The sequence below is a fragment of the Cebus imitator genome, unplaced genomic scaffold, assembly GCF_001604975.1.
Source record: "Cebus imitator isolate Cc_AM_T3 unplaced genomic scaffold, Cebus_imitator-1.0 Scaffold26, whole genome shotgun sequence".
In the NCBI taxonomy this organism is placed as follows: domain Eukaryota; kingdom Metazoa; phylum Chordata; class Mammalia; order Primates; family Cebidae; genus Cebus; species Cebus imitator.
Genome location: NW_016107341.1, coordinates 7610903 through 7633523, shown reverse-complemented (window position 1 = coordinate 7633523; position 22621 = coordinate 7610903). Strand labels below are relative to the sequence as shown.

The following is a 22621-nucleotide window of genomic DNA, read 5'->3' as shown; positions in this document are numbered from 1 at the left end:
TATTTTTAGTAGAGATGGGGTTTCATCATGTTGGCCAGGCCAGTCTTGAACTCCTGGCCTCAAGTGATCTGCCTGCTTTGGCTTCACAAAGTGCTGGGATTACAGGCATAAGCCATGGCGTCCAGACAATTCCTATATGTTTCTTAATAAAATGTATAAAGTTGTTTTAAAAATTGATCTTTCCTACTTTCAATAGAGTTTTTTTGTTTACAAGGTAGCAAAAAAGGCAAAAATAATTGGAAAACTCTTTTGTATAAGTTTATTCAAGAATCATATTTTTCAGACATATTAAAGTTGACTCATTTCTAATAAAAAATAAGATGATCTCATTAAATATAAAGTCAGAAGCCTACCAAATGATTAAGAGGATTGAGGGGTTGACTTTACAATTTATATTCAATTTCTATAATAGGAGTTATAACTTAAAAATGTCAGCCACTTAAATTCTTTAAAATATAAGATGGTGCTAAGCAATGAAAAATGTTTCCATCAATAACTACTATTCAGAAGATTTGAAAAACATGTCTTATATTTAAGCTAAATGGATTCAAAGAGGAAGAACATAATATTCTGAAGAAGAATTCATGATGTATTTATTGCAAAGAATAGATATGCAATTGACATAAATTAGTTAGATATGCAATTGAAATAAATTAGTATTTGCCACATAGTATATTTCCAGGTTTTATTTTTGAAAGACTCTATAAAATTACAAAAATCTACACCAACAACTCAATCTCCTATATTCAGTTATTTCTCTACTTTATTGTGGTAAAATAAGGCTTGGTAGGATTTTTAGTTGGCCTTCACAATTATAACTACATGGGGAAAAAATGACAAAAGAGGCAACTTCACAAAGTCAGCATAGAATTTAATGCCTTTATTCCCATATTCTCTCTCCTTCTGAATCCTCAAATTTATATAAAAACTTCAGAGAAAATGTATTCGAATGAGTTAAATCCTTAGAAGTTCTTATCAAGTCCTTTGTGTACTTAGGAATAGAGAAAAAAACTGTCTTCTGCCATAAAGTTACTAAAGAAACATGGAGAAAAAAAGCAACCTAAGTGTATGTGATTCTTGACTCCTACTCAATTGCCAGTTCCACAACCTCTACATACACAATTGTCTGGGAGCACCAAGCATGGATTACATGAAAATTACCTACTCATCTCCAAAACCACCCCAGATATGTAACCAACCATCTAACTATAAACACTGCTTGTATTATATTTGTGCTTGTAACCTCTACTTTTTTACTTATTACATGTGCATATAATATCACAGAACTCACCAAATATATCCCTATAGCATCTCGAAGAGAGAAGGACAATGGCCTAATCTGTCAGAGCCAATGAAAAAGCATCTTACTTCCAAACTATGCCATAGTGTTAAACTGTGTCTTGAATACACTTGGGTTTTGTCTGCAATGCCAAAGACCAAAATCAATATTAAATTGCTAACTTCAAATATTAAAAGATGTCTTCTGCACTTAAATAAAGACTGATAAGCTTGAATGTTAGCTTGAGGGAATAACCTATTCTTTTCTTTCCCTTTCTATATTTGCTTTTGCCAAACTTCACTCAGGCTGGAAATAATAATAATAATTGGAAACAGCAGAAAGAAATAGCTGCTGCTGCTAGACAAGATGAAATAAATCTGCAACTCAAGTAATACTAAATATAAGCTCCACATCAGCATACTAGAACAAAACACCTGAGATAAGACAGTTCTTTGGAGCCAAATCCCCAAGTTTACATTTTACAAGTAGATATTTTAGAAATGCAATATTTATAATGTATGTGGATGCCATTGAGTGTAAACAAATAGCAGATTTATATCAACCACAGCAGTAAGACTAATAATTTCCTAGGGGAAGGAAAGAAGAAAAAAAAATTAATTTCTGAGAAAAATATTCAATAAAATGGTAATATAATAAACTTTAAAGTTCTCAAAATAATATTTGTTCTAAAAATTCAGTAAACACAGAAACATTGTTAGGGGAATTTTTTAATCTTTGCTATTTGTAGTATTTTATATTCCTTATATTTTAACACAGTCCTACCATAGCATTTGTATGGTTATTAACGGTGTACACGACACAATACTGAAATGAAGAATAAAAAATGTTGTAACTCTTCTAAATGCTTATGATTTCAGTATGAAAATGAGCAGTTGGTCTTGAAACATTTGAATCATTCTAAGATGGGAAGAAGGAGAAGTGAATCCATTTCTATCAGAAATTTTGAAGCTTTGAAAGGGAAACTGAACTAGGAATGTGACACATTTGGGTGCTATAATTGTCTGTGTTGCAGTTTGTGGTACCTATCTAGGGAATTGGTTCATTAATCCTCTAGACTCTGCACAATTCTGTTTTAGCAACACAGCAAAGTGGTTAAGAGTGTAGAGTTTTGAGCCAGGCAGCTACTTAGTACTGAGTGACCTTAAGCAATCTGTGTGACCTTGGGCAAGTAATGAACCTCTTTCTCCATAAGCTTCTTCCTGTTTAACTGATATGATTTTAAAAATATTTCCTCATAGAGTTAATGTGAGCCTTAAATGAGTGTTTAATTTCATGTGAAGTGGGCCTTTTTCTGTTTTCCTGGAATGTAGCTGTCTTCAAAACTGAGGACAATGTGAAATAAACAAGTTGCTTATTATATCCACGGTCGACCAGTTCAAAGATGATCCCTCGCATCAGTCTATATAGAAAGACTAAATATTTGAAAAGGGATTCTGTGAAAAAGATGCTTTATAAAGAATTTTAATAGACAATGGAGTCTCATCTCACTTTTTCTCTTAGAGGAGAGGAATGTGTTGCATGCATGGAAATGATCACTCAAAAGGGATCACTCCTAGACTAGCTGTTTGTCAAATTCTTGAAAGAGTACATAGTTGCCCCATGCTGATACGCACAAGCAAAGAGTGAGAGAGTTCTTGTAGATTTTGACAGCTTTTCTCATGAGGATAGGGACTTCATAAGGATAGAGATTTATGCATACTTCTTAGCAGAAGAATTCTGAAGGTGGAAACCTGTGTGGAGCTGCTCATGATATTTGGGCAAGATGTGATAGGGCTGCATTTCTACTACATGGTAGGTCAAGGCTGCCTGAGGTTTTCCTTGCTTTTCCTGAAAAGCAAGTAAAAGTTCTCTTGAAGGGATGATGCCCAGGAGATCTGCCTGTTGGGTTAACGGGACAGCCTCAGAAAGAGCCTGGAGGTATAATGCAGTGGGAAGGAGCTGAATTATAAGCGGTCAGGTTTAGTCTATTCCCCTGTCAGAAAATGCTGCAATAGATAGAGTGGGGAAGGTGATGAGAAAGCTAGAGTGTCTTTGAAGAACATACAAATATCATCCATAACAGAAAAGCAGCATCTGGATGCCTGACGTAACAGAGGACATATATGGGAAGACTTAAAAAAAGTGGAGGAGCTTTTGCTTCTTTATTCTTGTTCCTCCTCATCCCTTTCCCTGATCTCAGAGGAAACAGAAGAAGGTGACGTTGGGAGGAGGTAGAGCAAATGGCAAAGAAATAGACCACACTAACCTCCCTTTTTGCTGGTTTCCAGAGTTCAAACGATGAGAGAATCTTTAAAGTGGATTCAAGGTTAAAGTTTGTCTTTGGAACAGACTACATTTTTGTTTCGTACCTAAAATTGTGACTATTCTGATAAATGAAAGAAAAAAAATAGTTATGAGGTGGGCCAATGGGGACTGACAGAATGCACTTCAAGGCAGGAGTAGGTGAGAGAAAAATAATTGTTTCTTGTTTGCATCCTTTGAGCCAACCTGCTTAATAAACTGGTTACATGACACAGTACATGTGACTGGCATATAGTAAATGAGCAATACAGTCTAGCTGGTACTACTATTTTTAGATATTTTTAAATTGGTGACCCTAAGTAAATTCAGCAATGTTTGTATTGTAGGGTTCAATTAGACATGGACTCTCAAGTTCAGCATTAATAAATTCAGAGATTCATAGATGAATAAATATAAGAAAATCAACTGATTTGTCTATCAACCAAACACATCAAAATATCAAGTGTAACAAAAAAGGAAAAAGCATATTCTTAATACAAAAATGTATACTGTGATTTCCCTTGACAGAAGAAACTTATTTCTGACTACTCAGAAAATGTAAAGGTATTTTTTTAAAAAAGGATATCACATGCATTCCATTTTATCACTAATTGACAATGAACTACTTAATCTATCACTTCTATATTTGCCTTCATTCTCAAATAGAACAATTTTCTTTTTTCTAAAAGCCTGAAACAAATCTTATACTAGATGAAAATCTCTCTCTTGGAGCAAAAAAACCAACTGAAGACTCCCAATAAAGAAAATTGCTTATTCTAAGTGAGTTTCTAAGTTGTCTTTTGATAGTTTAGGTCTATGGTGACATCATCCTGCCTCCATCATTAGCAGCCGAACTCTCTTAGATGAGATATTGACAAGTAATTCACTCAGGATCCTAGCTTTCCCCAGAGCTTATACTCTTTTGAATCACAGAAAGTACAGATTACACACTGCTAAAGTATTTAACACGTTAACTTTAAAATTAAACAGAAATAGATACTTTTTCACAGCAGCTTCAGCGTAAGGACAAAAATTATATTTAAAAAACTGAGAAAAATCATAATTTAGTTGAGCTGCTGTGAGCAAAAATGCATTTGAGAACAAATATTTTGGTGAAAAATCCTTTATGCAAAATGAATCTCATAATGGATGAGGTAAGTAGTGATCACACTGCCAAAAATCTACCACAATATAATATAGTAAACTCTAAGTATATTCAGAAATAAATTATTTCAATTGTTTTAAGTATTTTTTCAAGGATGGAGCTGTAGGTTAAAATGACTGTACTTACATTATTTATTAGTTATGGACAAAGTTTCTTAAAGTGCGATGGTTAATCTTATATATTAACTTGACTGGGCTATGGGGTGCCCAGCTACTTGGTCAAGCACTATTCTGGGTGTTTCTGAATAAAATTAACATTTAACTTGATATACTGAATAAAACAAGTGTCTCTCCTGAATGTGGTGGGCCTCATTCAATTAGTAGAAGGCCTAAATAGAATTAAAATGATGACCAACTTCAAAAAAGGGAGACTTCCTCCTGCCTGCCTGCCTTAAAACTCAAACATATATATATATGGTATGCAGACTCGAATATATATATATATATATATATATATATATATATATGTGTGTGTGTGTGTGTGTGTGTATATATATATATATATATATATATTTTTTTTTTTTTGTATGCAGACTCGAAGTGAAACATCAGCTCTTCCTGGTTCTCAAGCTTGCTGGCCTTTGGACTGCAACATACCATCAGTGTTCCTGGGTCCCCACATTGTTGACTTATCCTGCAGATCTTAGGACATAACAGCTTTCAGAATTCTATAAGCAAATTCCTCATAGCTGTCAGTTTATCCTAATTTTCTGGTGGTTTTGTTTCTTTGTAGAAAATTAACGTGTCTCAAATAAGTCTAGTGTTAGAGAGAAAGAGAACTTTACCATTTATCCATTCAATAAATGGATAAAAATAAATGTTTCAAAAACATTCTACCTATTTTCAGTCATTATGCCAGGTAACAGGGAAACAAATATGAATTAAATACTACCTATCCTTGATGAATTCCAGGTCTAGTTTAAGTTACATATTTGAAAACTTCAATGGCAAATAATTGCTATGTACAAAATAAGTACATAATTTTGGGGGATGTGAAGAATTAGGAGAATCTGGATGTAATTCTTATATATCAATTCTGGATAAAATAACTGAACTTTCAGATACTGGGTTACAAATGCCATTCTTTTAATTTATAGCATAATTTATATGGCATACAGTTTAAAATACTCCATGCTTCATTTCCGGGACTTTGAACTAGAGAAGCTACCTATAAAAACATTTTTTATTCCATGCTCATGAATTGGCAGAATTAATATAATTAAAATATACATACCAACCAGAGCAGCAATGTACAGATTCAACGCTATTCCTATCAAACTACCAATGTCATTTTTCACAGAATTAGGAAAAGCTATTTTACAATTCATCTGAAACCAAAAAAAAGCCTGAATAGCCAAAGCCATCCTAAGCAAAAAAAAAAAAAAAAAAAAAAAAAAAAAAAAAAGAAAGCACAACTAACAAATTTTAAAAAAAAAAAAAAAAAAAAAAAAAAAAAAAAAACACAAAGCCAGGGGTATCACCATTACCTGACTTTAAACTATACTACAGTAATCCAAACAGCATGTATTTGCTATGTGTCTAAAAACAGACACATAGACCTATGAAAAAGAATACAGAACCTGGAAATAAACCTTCACCCCTACACCCAACTGCTCTTCAACAAAGTAGACAAAAATAAGCAATGGAGAAAGAACTCCCTATTCAATAAAGGGTGCTGAGATATTGGCTATCTATACATGGAAGACTGGAAATGGACCCTTATATAGTATCACATACAAAAATTAAGTCAAGATGAAAAACAGATTTAAATGAAAGCCCTTAAACACAGAGGTTGCAGTGAGCTGAGATCATGCCACTACACTCCAGCCTGGGTGACAGAGCGAGACTCCGCCTCAAGGGGAAAAAAACATCCTCAAAGAAAAGTTAGTAAATATGCTTCTGGACATCAGCCTCAAAGAATTTATGACTAAGTCCTCAAAGGCAATCACAACTTAAACAAAAATTGACAAGTGGGACATAATTCAACTAAAGAGCTTTTGCATAGAAAAAGAAACTATCAACAGAGTAAACAGACAACCTGAAGAATAAGAGAAAATATTTGCAGACTATGTATCTGACAAAGGACTAATATCCGGAACCTTTAAGGAACTTGAACAACTCAACAAGCAATAAATATAACCTCATTAAAAACTGGGCAAAGGAAATGAACAGGAACTTCTCAAAAATATACAAACAAGTGGCCAAAAAACATATGAAAATGCTGAATATCACTAATCTTCAGAGAAATGCAAATAAAACCACAATGATATATCACTTCACACCAATCAGAATGGTTACTATTAAAAAGTCAAAAAATAACAGATGCTGGCGAGGCTGTAGAGAAAAGGGAATATTCATACACTGTTGGTGGGATTCTAAATTAGTTCAATATCTGTGGAAAGCAGTTTGGAGAAGTCTCAAAGTACTAAAAATAGAATTTCCATTTAACCCAATAACCCCATTACTGAGTATATGCCTAACAAAAAATAAATTTTTCTATCAAAAAGATACCTGCATGCATATCTTCACTGCAACACTATAAACAATAGCAAAGCCATGGAATCAACCTTCATTCCCATCAATGGTGAACTGGATAAAGTAAATGTGGTACGTATGCACATGGATTACTATACAGTCATGAAAAAGAAGAAAATAATATCCTCTGCAGCAACATGGAGGCCATTATCCTAAGAAAATTAATGCAAAAATAGAAAACCAAATACTACATATTCTCATTTATAAGTGGAAGCTAAACATTGGTACACATGGACATAAACATGGGAACAACAGACACTAGGGACTACCAAAGGTGGGAAGGATAGAGGGGACAAGGGTTGAAAAACTACCTGTTGGGTACAATGCTCACGCCCTGAATGATGGGTTCAATAGTACCTCAAACCTCAGCATCACACAATATTGTAACAAACCTTGTAACAAACCTGTAGCAGAATCTAAAATAAAATTTGAAAATTTTAAAAAGACATTATTTTTTAAAAAATTGAAAACGTATATCTTTAAGGTGTACAGGATAGTGTTTGGTGTGTGTGTGTGTGTGTGTGTGTGTAAACTGAGCTTTCAAAAAGATATGTATATTCTCACTATTGCCACATGAAAATAATAATTTAATATCAGAGGAAAGTAACTCATTATAAACATAGTAGTCAATGAGGAATTCCTAGTACAACCTAGAGAAGAGTTTGTTTTCAAAATTTGCTCCAAATCTAGCCTAGGACATCACAGCAATGGGCAAGAAGGTTGGTCTTAAATTAGCACTTCATGGAATCAAAAACTGGGTTATTGTTTAGGTCTGTGGCCTTTGTATTAAGACTGAAACCATATAATTGATAAAAGTAGCATTGTCAAAGACAAAATTCTTAACATTATTGTTTGTATCTGACTTGTTAATAAAGTAAAAATGTTATCTTTAATGTTTACAAGTGATAAATTAACATTAATGTGATGAACCAATTCCATATGCCACACATTAAGAACAACCCAATTTAAGAAGATTGGTTTACATATTACAGATGTATGTCCTCCTCTCCCCTATTAGAAATACTAAGTAAAAAAGAATATATGTGCAGGCATGTTAAATACAGGCATTCCTCAAATTTCCAATCTTGATCTCTTCTTACTTTCAATGCTCTTCTAATGGGACCACAGCTCTTTGCCAGGCAACAATTATCACTATAAAAACAATGCATCTGAACTCTCTACACTGCAGGTCCAACTATCTTGTGAGCTCTAGACATAGGTGACCACAGTGTTTGTCAATCCAAAACATGCCATCTGCCAGGCATCTCAAACACATGATACTAGCAGACACTCATTATTCTCCATGCACTGTGTTCCTTAATACCAACTGGAGCAAGATGAAATAAGAAAATCTTCTAAAAACATAAAATAGGCCAGTTCTAACTTAATTTTGTTAACTCACTATCTTTAATTCCAATGCCTAAATTGTGGTTTTTTTGTTTGCTTTTGAGATGGAGTTTTGCTTTTGTTGCCTAGGCTAGAGTGCAATGGCGTGGTCTCAGTTCACTGCAACATCCACATCCCACGTTCAAGTGATTCTCCTGCCTCAGTCTCCTGAGTAGCTGGGATTACAGGCACCTGCCACCATGCCCAGCTAATTTTGTATTTTTAGTAGAGTTGGGGTTTCACCATGCTGGCCGGGCTGGTCTGGAAATACTGGCCTCAAGTGATCTGCTCGCCTCGGCCTCCCAAAGTGTTGAGATTACAAGTGTGAGCCATCGCGCCCAGCCTCTAAATTGTTTTAAGTAAAATATCAGTTATAACTATCTTATGAATAGTTATGTGCATATATTACTTATGCACTAAGAATCACAATATTCTGAAACATTGTGAAAATAGCATACTACTACTTCTGCAGTTCTCAAAGATAGCAATTCTCTTTTTCTAGAACAGCTAAAACCATTTCCCCTGTATATTAAATTTTAATCACCAAAGTTAACGGCATCTTCATCTACTTCACACACCTGGCCTTAAGTCAGCAACCTGAAAGTCATTTTTGCCTAATGTCTCCCCTTCACCACTACCTCCCGTTCCACTGGATATAAATTCTTACTCACCCCACTGTTAAATACGTTTCAAGCTCACCTCCTCCCTCCATTCCCAGTACTGATGCCAAAACTTAAGCCTTGCTTTCAGTTTATTCTCCCCTCCAACACAACTAAAACCAAAATTTCTCCCTTCCCTCGATCCCTCACATGAAACAAAACAAAAAACAGAAACCCCAACCACTTTGATTATGTTTCTCCCTCACTTAAACACCTTCAGTGGCTTTATCCACCTACAGTATAATGTCCATAATCTTTAGGTTTCTATGTAAGGCCTTCCCGGATATGGCTCCAAGTTTTCTTTCTGGAAAAATCCCCAGTTGCTACCAGAAGTGCTCACTTACCCCTTTCTTTGGGCTCATTGCTCTATATTTATTTTTCTACACTGTAGGATCATCTTTTCCCTCTCCCACCTTGGGTCATGCTTTTCTTTCTGCTTCCCACACCTCCCTTCTTGAATTTCTACTCAACCTTTAGATACAATCTCAAAGATCTCTTATTCTATGAAGCACTCCCCAGCCCCACTTGGCATTCTGATCTCTAAATAATGTTTCCGACAGAACTGCACTAAGCATTTTACAAAACATTCCCACCTGTCCTATCCTCTTTGATTCTAATTACTACCCTGTAACGTTAGGAGACTGAGTCTCAGAAAATGTTAGTCCTATCATAAAGAATTGGGCTATAATCCAATTTAGTCCTCAGACTCCAAGATCCACGCTTTCTATATTATACCCCTCTGTTTCTTCCTCTCCCTCCTATGTGCTGCAAAGGTAGTAATATTTACTCTTGCACCATTACACTGATCACAGTGTTTTAAGGTTTACTTTGTATTTTTTTTGCCTCTCCTACACTGTAATCTTAGAGAGTAGAGTCTGATCCTTATTATCATTTTAATGCCGGCAACTAGCTTTCGCATGACATAAAACAAATAAGTAATGAATAAATACAAGTTCAAGTCTCTTCCATCATAACACACACACAAACACACACATACACACAAACACATACACATACAAACTCCCATCCCTCCTAACCAGGCATCTTCTTATAGAACAATTATCCATTACCCTTTACTATGAAGCAAGTTCCTTGAAGTAGTAGTATGCATATGCTATTTCCATTTTTCACTTCCTATTCATTCTTCAACCCTATGACATGTGGCCATCCACTTCCCTGAAATAGCACCAATAAAGATGATCTTCATTTTTGCCAAATGCAATGGCAAAACTTCGGAGTTCATGTTTCTGACCATTTTTTGCTTTGTTTGGCTGTACTGACCACATTCACTCAGTATTATAAGAGCACTTAGTACAGTCTTAGTTTCCTTCCTGGGCTTTTCCTCAAACTTAGATATCACGGCATTTCTCTGTTCTTTTTTCTTTCTTTCTTTATACGCTCTTATTAGAGAGTCTCATAAGAAGTAAATGAATTTTAGCCCTGGAAAAATGGAGCTAGAACACTTTGATGTGTCAGTTCATAATTACATGCACTCCTGGATCAATGGCACTCACATTTGTAAATACTATATAATTTAAAAAATACTTCAAGTTGGTTTTGGCATGTACTGTTGGTATATTTTCTGTGACTGGTTTGCTTTCTTGATTATGTTCTATTTTGGATAATTTTAAAATGAATTTGTGTTCCTACATACTACTTCAGAATGGTAACAAATTTCTTGAGTTTAAAGCAGAAGTCTCTTCCAGAGCAAAATTCAGTGAGGTAATGGAGACATGCCTAGAATTTGACTGAGCTTATATAACTGGAAAATACATCTTGATGTATTCTCCAAGATTACTCCACTTTTTGAAAGAATATCTTTACCAATATCTCCAAAACAATAAAATAAGAATAAAACATATTTTCCATTCCTATAATTTGTAGTTATATAAATAGGTTATATAAATGAGAATTATTTTGGCTGCAAGTAACAGAAAACCAAAAGTAACTGGCTTAAATATGTGTACTATATTATTATCTCAATAACAAGGAGTCCAGAGATAATGCTAGTTCTAGATTCATTATTTCAGCAGTTCTTTAAGGAGCCAGTAGCTTTTCCTCATTCTGTTCTGCCATCATCCACCTTTCGGCTAGCTCTCTTCACCATCACAACACGACTACAGTGGCTTCAGGCAGCAGCTCCACATGCAGCAATTTTCACAGGCAGAAAGTAAATAGTCTTTTGTTGAATTTTATCTGAAGAACCAAGAAATTTCTCAGAAAGTCCCCAAGGGAATTCACTTTATTTTTCCTTACTTAGACTTGGAGATAAGCCATTTCCTAAACTAATAACTGGTGAAGAAATGGAATTACCTGGCTTGATTTAGCTTAGTTCATTCCTCTGGTCTGAGGCTTACCTGATATGGAACACATACCAGTGTATCAACATGTAAATACTTGAACAAAACTGGCATTTGGATACTAAGGAAGTGGGGGAGGAGAAGAAATGCATTCCAAATGGATAACCAACAGTTTTTAAATAACTAACTTTGTGGTTTTCTATCTGAAAAGATATTCAACATCAAATCAAAGATACAAAGCATCTCCTTAGTCAATGTTAAAAGTGTCCATTTCTGGGCCAGGTATGGTGGTTTACGTCTGTAATCTCAACACTTTGGGAGGCTGAGGCGGGTGGATCACCTGAGGTCAAGAGTTCGAGATCAGCCTGCCCAACATGGAGAAACCCCGTCTCTACTGAAAATACAAAATTAGCCAAGCATGGGATGCATGCCTGTAGTCCCAGCTACTCAGGAGGCTGAGGCAAGAGAAATGCTTTAACCTGGGAGGCGGAGGTTGCAGTGAGCCAAGATCGCACTATTGCACTCCAGCCTGGGCAACAAGAGTAAAACTGCATCTCAAAAGAAAAAAAAAAAGTATCAATTTCCCTAATGATAAAAGGTATCATGTTTTTTATATTAGACATTAAGACTTTTCAGTGAATTTTAAAAAGGAGACTTGGGATAAGAATATAGAAAGGCATTTTATTGATTTAGCATACTGTTTGGACCAGCAAATATAGTAAATTTATACAGTTTTATATTTCATTTATAGTATATGTGTATTTTACAAATTCTTTTTTTTAAAGGCAGATACACAGGCAATATTTTGCATGTTCATATACAGGATTCACTCCATAATGAATCTGACATAAGAAAAATGGTTTTAAATTTAAAACATTAATGTAATTCAAAATATTATATTCTTCGTTTTATAGTAAAATCTTGTGGGATCCTTTCCACTTAAACTTTGTTTTGCTTTTTCTTTACATTTTTGATTTCTCACCAAAGCAATGCCATTACTTGTACCTTACCTAGACACTAATTTATATTAGGCATCGTTTAACTTATTTTTAAATGATTACTTTTTATAATGGCAATATATTATATATTCATTTAATTGAATTCAGGTCTCTTATTTTACTCTAAGACGTTTAAACCAATAAAAATGTAAACCACTCTGCAAATGTGTTATCAGTTCATGAATAAGCATGCCCCTTGTCCCTGCCTCTTCTTATGTAACATTAATATAAGGATATTATCCTATGCATTATAACGTTAAGATATTATCCTGTACATTGCAACATTAGCACATTAGCTTGTATATTAGGTGGTCCACCAGCCACTTTGTAATACAAATAAAAATGACCAAAATCCAAACTATTAAATCTGACTTCTTTGTATCACTTCTTAACAACTAATATATACAACACATAGAAATCATTTAGGTGCTTTATTTCAGTATGTCTTCATGGACTCTCATTATCAGAATTAATAAGGGTTAAAAATATCACTTAAGGTTGAAAATTAATGGATGACTATGCAAGCTTTTCAGCTTGATTTGTCACACAAGGAATAGTTTAATGTAACTGTATTCCCTAAAGTAAGGCTGTATCCTCACATGCTTAAATGCCTTTCTGAGACTATTTATTTAAAAACTGGCACTGAATCTTAGTGTTTGATGTGTGTGTGTGTGTGTGTGTGTGTGTGTGTGTGTGTGTGTGTGTGTATTCCATATATCCAAAGATACAGAACAAATTTGCTGTTCTCAAGGGTGACTCCCACACTAGACGGAAGAAGAGCAAGGCACAGGGACTTCCAACTAAAGAGGAAAAGGAAATCCAACTGTAGATAGATACTGTTTCAGAAGAAACACTCAGAGGACTTGAGTATTTTAACTACTAGTAGGTAATAGCATCTTAGATAAAAACTCTTGCTCTTCTAGAGGAGGGAAACTATTCTCTTCTGCTTATTCAACCTTCACTTTTCACACAAACACAATGGCCATCCCCTAAGCATATGATTTGCTAGAATGGTAAGATTACCATTATTATGTTCAGGGTTTTTTATAAATAAGCCAAGACTTTTGGAAGATTTTAGTCACTCTCCAAGCCTAAATACTTGCTATGTTTTGAAGACACTTTGTCTAGCAAAGCATTTAATATCCTTACATCATAGACTGTGATAAAAAGGAAATTAGGGATCGCAGATCAGAACGCTTCACAATGGGGGGCATGGTGGCTCATGTCTGCAATCCCAGCACTTTGGGAGGCAGAGGTGGGCGGATCACTTGAGGGCAGGAGTTCAAGACCAGCCTGGCCAACATAGTGAAACCCCATGTCTACTAAAAATATAAAAATTAGCCGGGTGTGATGGTGGGCATCTGTAGTCCCAGCTACTTAGGAGGCTGAGGCAGGATAATCACTGGAACCCAGGAGGTAGAAGTCTCAGTGAGCAGAGATCATGCTACTACATTCCAGCCTGGGCTACACAGTGAGACTCCTTCTCAAAAATAATGATAATAATAAATAAAGAATGCTTCACAAAAGCAATATTTGGATGTTTCTTAGCTCTGAAACTTACTGGTGCTTACAATCCAGCTAATCAGATTTGACAACTTTAGGGTATTTCATCAGATTAATATGTGGGTTTCAATAGCACTTATTATCCTCTTCATAGCAACACAAAATACTCATTTAAGCAATACTCACTTGTAAAATGAAAAATGTTAAAAATGTGTGGAATTGTTTTTGCACTATTTTTACAAAGACACTCCCTATGATCTATTATGTGACAATGTAAAGTATAGTTTTTGTGCTACTCTTGATCCATGGCAATGTAAATAACTCAATTTATATTGGAATTGGAAAACTTGCGTTTTAACAAACATCTTCAAACACAATGTAATATAAAAATAGATTTTAAAATATACATTTTGATTCTTTATTAAATAGTTTTGTTTCTTTCTGCTTCATTTCAGAGTCCATGTGAAATGAAATCCATGGTATTTATGGAAAAAATCTGATGCCATATGCATGTGTTTCAATAAAGGCAGTTAAGAGGTTGATGAAATTTCTTCCACAAATTTTTTCATTAGAAAATTCAACAGAGACAAAAATCTCTTCTACTTTGTACTATAAAGGTTTATTTTTTTCTTCTTAACATATCTTTGTTTGGGTATATCCAATGATATATCCAAAGTATAGTAAGTATTTAGGCTTAAACTGTCATGTTTTTGACAGTAATTTTTTTTTAAGTAAGCCAAACTAACTAAAAATGGCATAAAACCTGATAAGAATTCATCTAACAATTACATGGAGAAATTATTTTCCCAGGTAGAAAAAGCCATATAATTATTTCAAATATTTGAACAAATCTAGCCATTCATATAAATCATCCACTCATTAGCCTAATGGATCTTTGAAATTATATCAATGGGATGCAATTAATATTCATACTTATCAAAGAAGGAAATTTTGTTTCTTCCAGACCATTCAAAACAGTCAACACTATATATTAAACTTAGTTCTTTTACAGAGTTGACAAAGATGTCAGTAAGATATAATAATAAAAGTAATTTATATTAATTCTCCATGATGATATGGACATAGCACTATAATTTTTAGCAGATGTATGTCCCTATTCAAGTTTTTAATAATGTAAATTCAGCAATTACAGTTTTATTACCAAGTTTTCCATATAAGATGATTTACTTTTATTAAAGGAAATATAACAAATGCTTACTGGAGACAGAAGGGAGATGAGAATAGAATGGAATAAATAATAATAAAGTCCCAGTACTAAGACAGTTGTATGTTTGTTGTCATGATGTATAGCCAGATAATAACTAGGGAAGATTTTTAGAAATTAATATTGAACACTGGAGCTTCAAAGTAGATGTTTCCATTGAACTGTAAGATGGGATTAATTCAATAAAATGCTAAAATCATTGGGGAGCTAACAGTGAAGGATTCTTGGTTGCTTCACCTTGTAACAGTATTAATAAAGAGACATTTATATTGATTATTTTCATACAAAGTATAGAAATATTATAAAATAGCATTTTAATACTACTATATTTTAATATTTAAATGTAATAGTATTTAAATAGTACTATAAAATAGTATAATATAAAATAGTATAAAATGTAATACAAATTTTTACTTATTTATATTGCATTTTATATAGCCATATTTACAAATGCAAAGTATTCTTTTTGCTGAATTTGATGCCTTTCTTCTTTATTATGCATTGTTGACTATGAACACTTGTGAATTAACTGTTTTATTATTGTTAGTCTTTATGAGGTGCTTAATTTCTAGCTGAGAAGTAAAAGTTCAACAGCATGATACTTACTCTTAACTACAATTATATGTCAATATAAGAAGTATAAATTCCTGAACTTAAATTAATGAATTCTAATAGAATTTTTATGTTGTCAAGTTTAGAGTAAATAATTCAATATATTCACCAATTCTTTAGGAGTAAAGATATGAGTATGAAGAAAATAAATGACTGTGTGAAAATAAACTATGTCTAAAGTATAAAATAAATATAAAATAGCAGATATTTACACAGAAAAGCAGGATCAGTGGGAGTTATTTTTAAAAGGTAAAAATATGTTCCATTGCATTTATCAATATTATTCTTCAAATAAATGCTTTTCAAATGAAAGATTTATTTTATTCTACAGAAAAGCCTTAAAATACAACCTGCAAATTATTCTTTATTAGTCAATCATTTCATATTTTTCAGTTAATGTGAATTGAGTAAAATATCTTGAAAATTAAAAATATTTCATAATATCACTAGCTCAAAATGACCAATATGTTTTCCCAAAAGCATTTACTAAAGCCTATATAATGCTTACCACCTCCCAGATGCTACCTGATTTAAATACATAATTTATCAAATATTCTAAGGTACCATTACCAACCCAAGTTAGTTATCTCGTTCAAATACATAGCATTAACTGACATACTCTGGAATCAAAACCAGGTGGTCTACTTAGGAGATTGTACATTTAACCATCACTCTACCCCACCTCCCTGAGGAACATGATTCTGCCAGCATCTACTGTGTATTTGAAAGTCTTTAAACTATAATCAATCAGATATGTCAAATGTGAATATGCTTTTCTCATTATGAAAGTGAATTTGTGAGTTACAAGCAATGGAAAGGAATGTGGGCATAATAAATGTGCTGAAAGATTGAACAGTGTAAATGTTAAGAGCAGAGATAGTACTTATAAAAGCCAAATAATCATGTTTAATATTCAAGGTCATACCATTTAAATTATCTACATATACCAAAAAACTACAGGGTTATCACTTATAAATTATGCCTGAAGAGAACTGTTTCATTAACCTTGTCCAAAACATTAATGGGACTTTATTTCTAAAATAAGAAACTGATCAAGCTATTTAAATGTTATTGTTTATTAAACAATACTATTCATATACCTCACATTTCTAGGAAAAGAAAATCAATCTTTATTTTCAGAAAATTTGACATAATTTGTTTTTACCTTTCCAAATACAAAGGAGCATAGAGATTTGACTCTATTATTCTAGCCTGAAGTCAGTCAAAAAGAAAGTGTAACTCTTAATATATGTGGATCTACTTTCCTTTGAAGGTGTCTTTGAAAGGAGCAGTAGGAGGGAGTGCAATGTAGATCTTCTCTGCAACTGAATTTCAAAGGATTTATTTGGCCCATCTTCTACTTGGGAAGAATTAGAAATTTTTTTTTCCCTTTTATTTCCCATTGTGAGATATTAAATGGGAAAGTAAGTCCAGGTTATGTAGGTCTCTATGAGATTTTAGATGCATTAGCAGTCATAGTGCAAGGAATGTAGGACACAGAAGCCTATGTAACTGGCTGCTGTGAACTTTAGTGGCAAAACTTTAAAAAGGGAAAAGAAAAACGAAACAAGACCTTTAGCACTTCCATATAGATCTCAACATCACTCAAAAACTCTCTTCAACTGGGTCTGATGCATTAATGAGATCGTAGAATTCCTGTTTACTTAGAATTACAAACTTTGGTGAGGAAAGTTTATTATTATAAACAAAATGCCATATTTATAAAAAAATAATTGGATGTGATAACCACATTTTAATATGTGGTTTATTATTGTGTTGACTAAACACAGAAAGCTTAAAAGAGAATTCCTTGAATTAAACAGCTTTAAAAATTGTTTTGCAGACATTTAAACAGTGTAGAAACACTATGATACATATGTCTTGTCTAGTATGTCTGCAAATCCTAGCAGCTCACCTGCTTTTAAAATTATGACAGTTTAAAATTATAACTGTAGTGTAAAATTAGGTAAACAAGTAAACAAAAATTCAGTAAATAATGCAATTTTATCTGGTGTACTTTTTAATGATATTCTTATTATTCTAATCTTACCTTTTCCTGATAAAATCTGCCTTAGTTAAACTATGATAGTGTATGTGGTTTCTGTATCATACCCAATGTCTGAATGAATATTCAAAAATCAATCTCATTAATGTTTTAAAAATGCAACTGCTAAACAAACCATGTTTAAGTTTTTCAGCTATGCTAGGTTTTTGCTTCTCTCGAAATATATCTACTGAGCCAAGAGTTTCTAAATGATTTTCCAGCAAATGACATCTGTATTGAAACCTAAGACACACAGGCACTATAGCAAAGGTTCTGAAAAATTTCATTTTTTATAATCATAAATCTATTATTTGAAAATGAAAAGAATTATTAGAATAGAATCGCAACATGAATCATATTTAAAAGGATATACAAGATGATTACTTATTCCACAAAAACTAAAAGGAACATTTTTTTTTCTGTTTTGGTCAATAGTGATTCAGAAGGTGAATCAGGTTCCTGTGGGGGCTCTGTGGATATCATTACATGAATTTATCATCAATGAACCAGTGAAGCCTGAAACTGAGGGTTGATATAGAGTGAAAAGAGATTTTCCCCTAAATATATCATATTATAAGCATATATTCTGAATTCTAAAAGCAATAATCTTCCACATAAAATTCAATACAAGAGTAATTGCAGACCACCTTACACCAAAATCATGGCAGGATTTAAATAATATCTAGTCCAGATTCTCATCTTATATAGGAATCTATGACATATGGTCATTTCAGCCTCTTCACGGATACCCACAATGACTGGAACCTCAGCCCACGGATTTTTGAAACCTCTGTTAGAAAGATAATGATTTAATGAAAGTAAAGATCCTTCATCCTTTAAAATTTCTCATAGATTTATCACCATTTTGTCCTGTGGGCTATCACAGGATAGTCAGAATTCCTTTTTCTACCTGATAGCTTTTCACTATTTAATGATAGGTTTCATTCTCTCACTTCTGCAAGTTAAGTATTCCCCATTGCATTTCATAGAATATATCTACAATACTCAACAATCTTCCTTTATTTCTCCTTTGAGCTTACTCTTTACTAGTTTGACAGTTTGCCAACATCCACCTCAGCAAGGAGTGCTCAGAATTGGACACAACATTTAAGACGTGGTCATAATCGCAAACTATCATAGGGCATCCCTTTGTAGGACACTATTAAGTACAATTTAACAACGTTTAACTTTTGCAGGAACGTCCCATGACAAATGCCAAGCATTTGGCCAAAAAAACCATGGTCATAATTGTGCAATGAACTTTTTGGACCCAAAGATCTTTACATTTATATCTATACCTATAAGGTGGTATCTTGACATCGAACATGTTAACCTGAATCTCTATATTTGAACCTTAGCTATGTTATCTTCAAAAATATCAAGATACTCTTATTTTCCTTCTTACCAAACTCACATCCCTTCAGTGTTACATAGTATGGAGCTATGTTGACTTATAACAGCCTATCTCACTTTATTAGCTCTTAATAAGAATCCCCAAGGAAAACATTTTCTTGTATGGCAATTTACATCTAAGAAACTTTGCCCAAGACTTCTTTTTCTCTTGTTTACTTGAAAACAAGTTTTTTAGAGAATAGTTTTACAGTGCAGTACATCTCCGCAAGAGCGTTTCTTGGTAGGTGATCATGATTAAATGGCAAAATGCAGGTAATGACATGCTCAGTTCCACCTTTGAGTCAGGACAGTGTAACATCGACAACAACAAATCCTTAGGCTGATATGCTTATGCCGCAAATATCCATACATAGCGCACATGAAATGTGCAGTGAGCTTAAAAGAAACTACTTTATTCTACTTAAAGTTGTCCTCTATTCAAACTTTTATCTCATTCTTCTAACCTTCTGCACCATAATTTTCTTGCAAGCAAAGACAGAGTTCTGGATGTTCCCAATCTCTCCAAATCTACATCACAGGCTTTAATTGACGCTCATTAAAGTCAGGTTGGAGCAGAGGGAGCCTGGGCTGTAACCAGCTGGGGTTTCATCCAACTCCTCCCTCAAAACACGCCCCCTAAATCGGAGCCAGAGGAGAGCCCAACCACAGAGGACTTCCACTCAAGGAGGGCAACCCCTGAGTAATGTCCAGGCCGACAACCATCCCCTCCGAACCCCGCCCAGCACTAGACCACGTTCCTAACGCCGCGCCTTCTTCCGGAGCCTCCTCCGGCCGGCTGCCTAGGGGTGAGCGCAGGGGTTAGTCAGTGCGCACGTGACGTGCGGTGCCCACATGACATGACCGTGGGCGGGGGAGGAGGACAGCGGAGTGAAGAGGGGGAAAAGTTACAGAAGACCTGTCAAACCGCCCAAAGCAATTTGTCCCTTCCCTTCCTCACCAGCCAGTGGCTCAAGGATCTCTAAGAGACAGCTGGGGACCCAGGCGTCTCCAGTCCACCCCCCGAAACGCTAGACGCAGTTCTCTGCTCACCCCATCACCCTCTCTTCCCAGCCCCGCTGGTGATGCCGCTGCACCCTCGAGTTGCTCCTTCCTTCTTTCTCTCCCTTCCTCCCTTTCTTTCCTTCCTTCCTTCCCCAAAAGCTCTTCATCCACTTTGGGTGATGCCACTGACGCACATTCAATTTGCCCCGGCAGCTCTGAGGAGGTCAGGCCAGGCCGAGCACCTTCCAAAGGGGAGGGTCTAACTGAGCAAACAAAGTTGCACGCCACACCGCAACCTGCCCCTCCCCTCCCTTTAGCCCCCGAGTCGAATCCCCAGCGAAGCTCACTTGCACTGCGGGTCCCCTCTGCCCCCTACCACATCGTCGCGCAACACACCCCCTTCAACATGCGCGCCCACCCTTTCACCGCCCTGCGCCCCGAGCGTCCCACCGCCCGGCAAAACACTGAGCAAGCCGCTGCGCTCACCTTGCTTGACACACTTGAGCCGGAGGGGGTCCTTGCAGTGCTTGATCACGGCCAGCACGTCCCTGATGGTGAGCCCCGCCACGGGGGTCTCGTTCACCTCCAGCAGCAGCTCCTCCGACACCAACTTGCTGCCGCTCTCATAGGCCACCTTGCCGGGCTTCACCTCCCCCAGGTAGGGGAACTGTCCATTCTCGGCGCCCCCCTTCAGTTCAAAGCCCAGCTGGCCCTCCGGGTTCCTGCCAATGACACTCTCATGGACTTTGCTAGTCCAGTGGCTTTTCTTTTTCAAGCTTTTGGACATGGCAGTGGGGTGAGTCGCCTCAGTTCCTTGGGGTCCTCTGGGGTTGGGGGGGTGGTTGGTGATGAGAGAATGAGGATGGAGGAGCAAGGGGGCCCCGGGGAAGAACAGGAGACTTTGCCTTCGCCCCCCTCTATTCGGTGCTTTCCCTCTTCTTTGGATGGAGTGTGGACGAGGAAGCGGGAGGATGAGAGGGACCTCTGGGCAGAGGTAGGAGAGCTTGGGTGAGGTTGTGCTGTCCCTGGAATGACACTCAAGGCTGTGGCCCCGCAGCAGAGGAAGCGGTGGTGGTGGCGTCGGCGGCGGCAGCAGCCGGAGCGAGCAGTAGCGGAGCTGGTGAGCGGGTGCGGTGGGGGTGGGGAAGGAGGGTAGGGATGCCGGGGGCCACTCCTGCGTTGTGCGAGTGGGAACGCGCGCGCGCGCCTGGGTGTGTGTTGTTAGCTGATATCCATGGCAGCTGCAGTGGTAGGGTGCGTGTGTGTGTGTGTGTGTGTGTGTGTGTGTGTGTGTACTAGTTGTACTGTACTGGCAGAGGGGAGGAGGTAGGGGAGGAGGGGCGTGCGCGCCGGGTGGGGAGCCAGGGAGGACTTCGCCGCTGCCTCCCTCCCTCCTTCTGCAGCTTGACCCGGTAGTGAAGGCAGAGAGAGAGGCAGGCTGGGTCCGCCTGGCAGCCTACGGGAGGGGGCGGGAGCCGGGAAGGAGGGGAGCCGAGGCCCGGCGTGGGGAGGCCGGCAGGAAGGGCCTCGAGCCCAGTGCGGACCTTCCCTCAGCCTCGGTGCGGCCGAGCGGCGCGCCAGGCTGCTGGGCGAGTAGGACGCGGTGACTTCCTCCGACCTGGGCTCCAATGGAGCAGAAATAGCGGGACCTGGACTTGTGGCGCGCCTGGTGCCAAATCTCCGGCGCTGCGAGCCTCCTGGCGCGGGATCCTGCCGTGAGAAGGAGCTGGGGCGGGGCGGGGGGGACCCGGCGGGGCATTGCGGGAAAAGGCCTGGGAGCCGGGAGCACTGTATAGAGAGGTTTCATCTCTTCATTTGTACGGTCACTTATTTGTCTCAAAGTTCTCAGAATCCCCTCTTGGAGGAGAAAGTTAGAGAACTGGAGGCTGCGTACCCTGACTGCGCAGAGAAGGGAAGCAGCCTCGCGCGTCCCTCCAGTAGGGTAATGCAGTGGAGTGCTGCGGTTGTCTGGTGAAAGGTTGTCCCTTACTCTTGGGAGCTAGGGTAAGGGGCTTCACTTTTCTCAAGTAGGAGAAGCAGAAAGAAAGGGTCTATAGGGCTAGGGGTGGAGGGGGCGGATGCAGTGAGCAGCCTTCGCAGAGAAATGGGCAATTTAACCAGGGACCTGCGGCAGAGGGAAGGCAGAGGCACTCCCTTACCCAGGAAAGCCACCAAAGTCCGGCTTGTACCTGGGCAAGAAACCTTAAGACGACCTAGCCCA

At 36.9% G+C, this 22621-nt stretch overlaps 1 protein-coding gene across 15 annotated transcripts in view; it reads right to left on the bottom strand.

The window, feature by feature from the left end:
• MAGI2 (membrane associated guanylate kinase, WW and PDZ domain containing 2) overlaps positions 1-21631 on the bottom strand; it is a 1433352-nt gene extending 1411721 nt beyond the window's left edge. For 4 of the 15 annotated variants that reach the window (XM_037736552.1, XM_037736554.1, XM_037736556.1 and 1 more), the window contains exon 1: positions 20887-21629. In XM_037736552.1, the coding sequence (XP_037592480.1) occupies positions 20887-21187 (301 nt within the window). In that variant the 5' untranslated portion in view covers positions 21188-21629. Of the gene's footprint in view, positions 1-20886 lie in introns of all 15 variants that reach the window. The other 11 variants (XM_017523031.2, XM_037736564.1, XM_037736565.1 and 8 more) reach the window with 7 other exon arrangements.
• Positions 21632-22621: the final 990 nt, after the last annotated feature.